At 36.0% G+C, this 8915-nt stretch overlaps 1 protein-coding gene across 1 annotated transcript in view; it reads left to right on the forward strand.

Annotated features, from left to right (window-relative positions):
- Positions 1-996: 996 nt before the first annotated feature.
- RCBTB2 (regulator of chromosome condensation (RCC1) and BTB (POZ) domain containing protein 2) overlaps positions 997-8915 on the forward strand; it is a 27934-nt gene continuing 20015 nt past the window's right edge. The window contains exons 1-5 of the mRNA XM_009319957.1: positions 997-1054; positions 3987-4145; positions 4628-4778; positions 6878-7044; positions 7747-7905. Of these exons, the coding sequence (XP_009318232.1) occupies positions 1013-1054; positions 3987-4145; positions 4628-4778; positions 6878-7044; positions 7747-7905 (678 nt within the window). The 5' untranslated portion in view covers positions 997-1012. The remainder of the gene's footprint in view (positions 1055-3986; positions 4146-4627; positions 4779-6877; positions 7045-7746; positions 7906-8915) is intronic.

Below are 8915 nucleotides of genomic sequence, written 5' to 3' on the forward strand. Positions count from 1 at the left end.
ACATTTGATAATTCTTTTGAAGTGTGGTATGCCTCTGAAGAGTAACGAAGTAAAATGGTAACTTCTTGTTTGTTGGATGTTATTCTGCCTGTAGTCAGAATTTTACAGACATTTAATTTTCAGTGAGAAGTAAACAGATGTTTAGCATTGGCTGAACCAGCGTACCTCGAAGAAAATGATGTGTACAACTTTCTGACTTGTTGAGTAGAAGAAGCTTGCACAGCTTCAGAGCTGCTTACTCATTTTTGCAATTTGACTAAAAATGGAGTTGCATGGCTTTATGTTAATATTGGAAATAATACAAATGTTAATATGGAAATAGTAATTAATATGTTAATATGGAAATAATTCAAGGATAGTAGATTTGTGCATATTTATTTGGGAAGAAACATCTGATCTGAAAATCTGTTTCTATTGATGATGCATGTCATAGAAATTATACAAGTCATTTACAGGGCTGGCAGTATTTTCTGAAACAGAGTGAATATTTTAAGAATTCTCAGTAAACCTGAAAAGATCCAAATGTTTTTCTAACATTGGTTTTCAGAATGGAACTGGAATATTTGAAGACCTAAGCCAGAAATGGAAAACTCCAACCAGTGTACTTTTTCTTTGCTGAAAGAAATGTCTTGAAAAATTCTATCAGCAAGGTTCTAAATTTATTTTTGCTGCAATAAAAAGACATTGGAGTATTGTGTTTAATAAAACTTCTTCCTTTCCAATCACAGTATGATTAATTCTACTACTTGTTTTCAAAAAATGTTTTGTCCAAGAATTATTTGTTTAGGTAAGAATACAGAAGAGCAGAGTCTGTCTAACTGATTACTGTACAGTTTAATATAAAAACAAAATTGACTGAGCTTCATGTTTCTTGTTTTCTCACCCCACAGAAGCAAATAGTTCTGGCTTAATATTAAGTGTGTATAGTTCCATAAAGTATTGCTGCAGCAATATGATATGGTGATTTTAACCACAGTTCTCTCTCTGCAGGGGGACACAAGCACAAATCCATATGGAGGATGAATCTCCTCCTTCTCAAGGAGTCAGTGTCAAGGTCAGAGTGTGAATTTGTGTTGAGAATTCCGTACTGCTCTACTCAAAAGGAAGAAGCTTGGTTCCATTTAGCAGTAGCTTAGTACATGCTAGTAGCTTTCAAAATAAACAAAAACCCAAAACTATAGGTAGGAAAATGATCCTAGCGAAAGAAATGTTGCTTATGTGATCCACAAAATATTAGAAGAACAATATATTCATTTTAACTAGGTTGAATTGCTCCTTTGGCTTACAAGGCTGGTTTAATTTAATATTAAGTTCTAAAGTTACATGTTCCAGCCTAATGTTTCAACAACATGAACTTGTTAGAATTAACTTTTGTAGCATAATTTGATGTAAAAACTTCCTCCCATTTTTCTCTTCTATTTGCTTTGAACACTCTGCATGCAAAACTTAATGAAACATCATTCAGATTTTGAGCTTAATGATGATGCCTTTTAAGGTGATCTGTATGACAAATAAAACTGAATAACCAGCTTTCAAACTGATTGCTGAGGTCAAAAAGTGTAGAAGTTTTAGGAATTCTTGAGGCATAACTGGTACACCTTTGGGATAGGTAGCTGGACCATATGAAATCTCAAATTCTGGTAGACCAGAAAGACTCTGTCTTTCATGACTTTGTGCCATATAATGAGGGAACTGATCACTTATGGGATATAAATATTGGCAGGCTGATAGTTCAAGCTGTTTTTTGTATTTTTGGGACAAAATATAATGGAGAGGTGTGGGAGAGGAGAAAATCTTGAAAGGCGAGAGAATATCTCTTGCTGAGTTGAATGTAATAATTCCAGAGACAGGATTTAGAGTATGGGTATTTTTCAGTCTGATAAAGTTTGTTGTTATTTCTTCTGTAAAAAAAACAAAAAACAAAAAACAAAAACAAACAAAAAAACCAAACAAAAAAACCCCCAGTATCATAAGAGTTTCCTAGGGTGCTTTTTATAATAGTGGATTTTTTTCCTTCAGTGTATTATTTTAGTGGTAAGAAATGCTACAGTTTGGGTTTTTTTAACCTGTTAATTATGAGGGTAAAACATGAGTCCTTCGTAGAAGGAGGTTACAGAAAAAAAACCTGTTCTATTTAAGATGAATGTGTTCTGACCCACTGTGCACTTGGAATTTAGAGCCCACATTTTAAAGAAACCGGTATGTTATTCCAGTAAGGGAGTCTGCAATTGAAGGGCATCCTGACTGTCCTTTTGAACCTCAGGCTCCATCAGTCTTGAGCAAAAGTGGGATGTAGTTTTGTTGATGCAATTGGAAGACTAGTCTGTGATGCTTTCCGTATTCATTGTCATATTTTAAAAGTGCCCAAAATCCTCCTTAGAATTAATGCTAACTTCTTGACATAAAACAGATTGTTCTGTGAACAGCAGATGAATGATCCAATTCCATAAGGATGCATGTCCTTCGTCTCTTAAAACCCTGCTATGTGTCATGGAGGACAGCATTTGCTAGGACTAGCATGGACCTACTTGCTTGCTGACTTATTTCATAACATACATGTCTGATTGTCCAGCTGCCTACTGCCAAATGGATTGTGTCAGCAGAATCTTACTTCCCTTTCACTTGCAAATTTGGCTGAAATTGGTCAGTTATTTGGTGTGAGGAGATGGGGAAAGAACTAGTGTGATCAAAACCACAGCTTTTCTTTAGGGAAGATGACCAACTCTCCTTTTCCTTCCTCAGAAGTATACTATAAAGAAATGTGTGATTAACTGCTATTTGTGTAAAGATTTTAATTTGGGATTAATTTAAGGATCATGTCTTTAGTTTCAAATGTTATCTGGGTTTCTGTGTACATTTTTTCATAGTAAGTGATACTAATCAAAAAAGCAATATCCTTATGACTGACATAACATGCTTCAGACTCCCAACTAAAATTTATTTGCATCTTTATTTCAGTCAGAGGTATAAAAAATTATATTCTATAACAGATCATTTTGTAAGTCTGCTACTTGCTAGAAATAAACTAATGATGCAATCCTCACTGTTATGTGGTGAACTACGTAATGCCTGTGATAGGCAAAATCTGTTCTTGCTTACCTTCTGATCTGGCAAGTAATGCTGCTTTTCTTTCATGTCCAGAGCCTGTTTTAATTTCAGTAAAGAAAATTTGATGCATGCTGCATGCAAAATTTCCTATGAAATTTTGATACTGCAACATTTTTCTGATTCATGCTATACTAAAGCAGTAGAAATATTGCATGAGTTTCAGACATTAGCTTGACTAGTTTTAATGTGTGGAGAGATATCTGTTTTTCTTTTCCTTTAACTATAAACTTGTCATTTGTCCTTGGCTAAGATGGAAAATGCTCAATTATCTTTTTTTCTTTTATTATATGTCTATTTATATAAATGCAAATATTTTTAGGAAGTCCCAAAGATTCAATAATTGTTGAAACACAGAAGTAAATTTCAGAAGTAAAGGAGAAAGTAAAAATTTTCTCAACTTTTCTCAAGTTTCCATTTTCAATGCATGAAAACAAATGTGTATATTTTTCAAAGATAAGTATATTCTTGGGCAGATTTTTTATGGTTTCTTCTTTTAACAGTAATTTTAGCACCAGAGGAAAAGACACAAATTATTTTCAAGTTTTGAATGTATACTTTACACTTTATATTAGAATCCTCTACATTGAATTCTATAAATTAGCAGTTATGTTGTATGAATATAGTGAAAATACGATCTCACCATTTAACTTCTTATATGATACTTTTCTCCATGCATATAGATCCTTTCTTTGTGGATCACGATATAGTTTATTTGTTTATTTTAATGGCTTCCCTCCAAGTGTTGTTCTAGAATTAAAATACTGATTTGTGGTTGAGAAAGGAGATGGTGGTGTTTCTCTAAATTTATCCTTTTTTACTGTGCAAAGGTATACATTTCTCTCTGTCTAGGTATTTGATATCATTTTTTATAATATCAGGTCTTGGAAGCAACATTATTGTCAGCCCTGAAGATGCTGGATGTTGGGAAATGGCCAATTTTTTCTCTCTGTTCCCAAGAGGAGCTCAAGTTAATTCGTCAAGCCTGTGTATTTGGCAGTGCTGGTAATGAAGTGTTGTATGCAACTGAAAATGACGAGGTAATTGTCCAACAGTGTGTATGAACATGACATATTTAGTCATTTATGTATCAAGTTATTCTGAAAGCCAGTACTATGATAGTATACCTAGAAAAAGTTGCATGCAAAAATGCCCCATCATTTGGATTGCTACTAAAACATTTTCAATTCAAATTAATGGCTTCCTACCACAATTAGAGGATAAAGAGAAGATGGAGTTAGACATTTCTTGGAGGTGCATGGTGACAGGGTGAGAGGCAATGGACACAAGCTGGAAGATGGAAGATACTGATTCAGTATTAGGAAAAAAAATTAAGATGAGAGTGGTTAAATCCTGGAGAGATTGTGAGATCTTTTCCTTGGAGGTGTTCAAGATTTGGCTGGACATGGCCTTGAGTCAACTGATCTATTTAGACCTTTGTTGAGCAGGGGGGTGGACTAGTTGTCCTTTGGAGGTCCTCCATTCCAACCTAAATTATGATTCTGTGATTCTTTTATAACAGGTTTTTGTGCTTGGCATGAACTGCAGCGGGTGTTTGGGAACAGGTGACATGCAGAGCACTATTGAACCAAGGAGGTTAGATTCTTTATGTGGCAAAAAGATAGCCTGTCTGAGTTATGGAAGTGGCCCTCATGTTGTACTTGCTACAGAAGGTAAAGTATGATCTGAATACTGCTTTTTCAGATACATCCACTTTAATTAGTCCAGTAGGTGTGAAAGTTCTGTGCTGGTAACGTAAGACAGGAGTTGGGATAGACATTCTGTGCTATCAAGTCCAACGTATTTTCATTGGTGAGCATGACATGTCAGCTAGCTCTGTTCATAGCTAGTTCTTTTCAAAAGTTTTTCAAGCTCTGCTTTGATCTTGTTACTACTTCTGGAAGTTGTTTTTTTTTACTTTGCAGTGAAGTTTTGAACTTCTGATTGCTTTTGAAATGCATTAGTGGCTACATTATGCCCATATGTTCTTGTGCCAACATTTAGCTAAAATGCATCTTTTCCCTCCTGTACCTACTTTTGGATATGCTTTAAAGACCGGTTACGTTGCCTCTCAGACTTTTGTTTTCTGTTGTCTTGTTGACACTCTATTATCCACATCATGCTAGTGGCCCTTCTGTTCATAATCAAGTACGTTATTCTTGAAGACAAATGACTAATATCGTGTTCCCAGTGAGGTTCTGTTAGAGCCTGATTGATGATGTTAAAATTTGTCTCTCTTTCTCCATTAATGAGATTAAATCTTTTTGAGTAGTCTAGATTAGATGACTAAGGGTAGATGAGGGGAATTGTATTGTAAATGTGTGACTGTTCTTTATATTCAATTACATTCCACCACTTTCTCCAGTCTTCAGGGTGAATCATTCTGGATGCTTTTTATATATGTATCTGTATTCTTCTGAGCTTTGTTGCTGGCAGATCTCACTGACACACTCATACTCCATACACATGAACTGAAGTATTGCAAAAGAACAGGTCCAGCACTGATCCTTAATGATTTTTACTTATAATTTCATTTGCATGAATAACTTCCATTCAGCACAGCCTCTTTTAACCTACCTTTCAGACAGCCCTTACATATTTCACAATTCTTGTGTTAATTACTATAATTTCCAGTTTATATTGTATGTTTCTATGTGGCTGTTTCACCTGTTTACTGAAATTTGTATTCTCGTGTTGGTGAAAGGAAGAGAAGGTTGTTTGCTTTTGACAGGTTCAAGTAATTAGATTTAACCTGTTATTGTAGAGAAATATTGGTTTAGTGTAGCACAGTTTGCCTTTGTAGTTCTGAGGGAGCCCTTCTTAGGGGTAAGGAGTTTGGTGATATTTTTAGAAATCTGATGGAGTTGTATGTCAAACCTAGCTCTCCTGCAATAATGGTGTAATTTAGGTTTAGAAAATGATGATGATGATAGACCAGATGAATGTAGGACAGCTATTTTTCAAGTCCTGCACTACTGTAACTAGAGGACACTTGATTTAAAACAGATGAAAGAAAGTGAGTATGAAAAGGTGTTAGCTTCATGGATAATGGGCCAATATATGTACATTAAAGAGAATCAGAAGTACCTGGTAATATCTGTACTCTAGTGGTTGTAAATGCTTGGGAACTGCAAAAAGTGACCAGGCTCATGTTTCCCTTAAACAGCAGCTTTTTTCTTTTGCCCGCTGGAGACAGAATTTTGCACTGGGTGGACCATCAGTCTAACCCAGTCAGACATTTCTTGCATTCTTAATTTTACTAGCATGTTTCTCAAAATACAGGACGTGAAGAGTATGTTTAAATAATAAGTAAATAATAGTATGTTTATTAATAAGTAATAATGAGTTTTTCTTACAAGCATCTTCATGTATACTGTGAAGGAATGAAAGCTTGTTATTTGAATTTTCCAAAGTGGGAAACAGTGCCAAGGCATAGACAAGAAATTTTGATTGATTGTCAGTAACAAAGAAATTGAAATGGGGACTCCTGACTGTCATTTCATCCTTTTCTTTTCTGTATTGCACTATGTCCTTTCTTTTAGCTACGTGATTTCCTTTACTAAGATTATGGTGGTACTATCCTTTTGGTCAACACTGTGTGAAGGTAGCATTGGTATGTCCATAGGCTTAAGAGCCCCAAAGGGCATATATATTTATACACACTTAAATATGTATATTGTTACTGAATTTGACTTTTCGGTTTGTAATTTTGTGTTGTGTACTCATTGGAAAAACAGAGATTTTAAACCAGCTTTTTACATTTTTATTATAGAAGGAGAAGTGTATACATGGGGTCACAATGCTTATAGTCAGTTGGGCAATGGTACAACAAATCATGGTTTCGTTCCCTGTCAAGTCTCTACTAACTTGGTGAACAAGAAAGTCATTGAAGTTGCCTGTGGCTCTCATCATTCTATGGTGTTAACATCTGATGGAGAGGTGAGAATAGCTGGAATAAATCTCTATTTTCTCTTAATGAAATTCACGTATGTGAGAAACAGGAAAACATTCTGCACCTAGAGCATTAGACCTTTCTTCTTGCTATCCTCACAGTGCTGATGCAACACAAATGTTTGGTAAAAATGGAAAACCTGTTAGGGTCTAACTGCTTTGAAGTGCATGCAGAACATTGATTTTTGTACCATATCTGCTTGTAATAAGGAATTATAATTTCTTTCTAGAGGGCAGCCAGTTCCTTCCTATGCTATACTCTACTGTAAATGCTTAATGGTGTTAAAGCCGATATTAATATAAATCACGTTCATGTAAGGAGTTCTACCCACCAAAGTAAAATGTTTTCTGTCATTTACTTTGAGGTGCCATTTGTGTCCAGTTAGCCATTCTACTTTGGGTTCTGGAAAACTAGCAGTGAATTCTTCCAGCATTAATGCAAATGTTGCCTCTTACCTTTGATTGGAGGAACGTAAAAGAATGGCATATGTAAATATTATGAGTGGCATATTTTTGATAGAAGCAATTAAATTGTAAACCTATGTATCTGCCTAGATCTTTAAAAGAATACATCCACTTACTTGAACTCAAAATGTAATTTTTTTATGCATATAACTTTTTTCTCTCTTGAATATGTACTTTGAACTGTATGTTATATAGCCTTCTTTTATGACAATTCTCTTGCAACAGGTATACACGTGGGGTTATAATAACTCAGGCCAAGTTGGATCTGGTTCAACAGCTAATCAACCGATTCCTCGAAGAGTTACCAGCTGCCTACAAAATAAAATAGTAGTTAATATAGCTTGTGGACAGATGTGCTCTATGGCTGTGGTGGAAAATGGAGAGGTAAGAAACTTCAAGTGAATTTTCTGACTGAATTTTGTTTTATGTAATATCATGGGATGTAGATAATTTCAAACCTGTCAATAATGAGCTGCAACTCAGAAAACAAGTATACCTTTCCAGACTCCCTCAAATCCACTTGCTTATACTGCTTATAAAAACCTTTGTCGTAAGTTGTCCTGCACATTCTGACATATGTAAGCACATCTTCCTATCCACGCGGATTATGGTTTCTTCTTTAGAAAGGAGGTGGAGTGAAACAGGGAAAATTGTTCCCTAATATTTTATTTATGGCTTTTTGGTTTATGAGATTACTCATAAAATTTAGCAGCTATTACTTTGAATCAACTATTGAAGTTGGCTTTGAATTGAAGGAATTCAAGTATCAAATGTCAAATTTACTTGAAAATACAGTTCTGAAGTAAAAATAGCATTGTGAAGGTCAGGAGATTTTTACAAATTTTGGGATTAAATCAGGTTCCAGAGAGAAGTCCTGCAGTGACCAAAAGAGACTTCAGGGCACTGGGGCGACTGGTTGAAGGATCAGGAGCACAGGTAGTGTTTTCCTCAATCCCTATGTGGCAGGGAAGAATACTGAAAGGAGCAGGAAAATACACCTGATCAACAGGTGGCTCAGGGGCTGGTGCCATTGGAGGAATTTTGGCTTTTTTGATCCTGGGGAGGTTTACACGGCACTGGGCCTGCTGGCGACAGATGGAGTTCAGCTGTCTCACAGGGGGAAAAGGATTATTGCTCGTGAATTGGCAGGGTTCATTGAGAGGGTTCGAAGGGGGAAGGGGATAAAACCAGGCTCACTAGAGATGAGCCTAGGGGTGGCATGTCAATGCTGGGGGCGAAATCGATAGCCCAGCTCAAGTGCATCTACACCAATGCACGCAGCATGGGCGGCAAACAGGAGGAGCTGGAAGCCATTGTGCAGCAGGAGAGATATGACTTAGTCGCCATCACAGAAACATGGTGGGGTGACTCTCACGATTGGAGTGCTGCAATGG

Source organism: Pygoscelis adeliae, unplaced genomic scaffold, assembly GCF_000699105.1.
Source record: "Pygoscelis adeliae isolate BGI_AS28 unplaced genomic scaffold, ASM69910v1 Scaffold32, whole genome shotgun sequence".
Lineage (NCBI taxonomy): Eukaryota > Metazoa > Chordata > Aves > Sphenisciformes > Spheniscidae > Pygoscelis > Pygoscelis adeliae.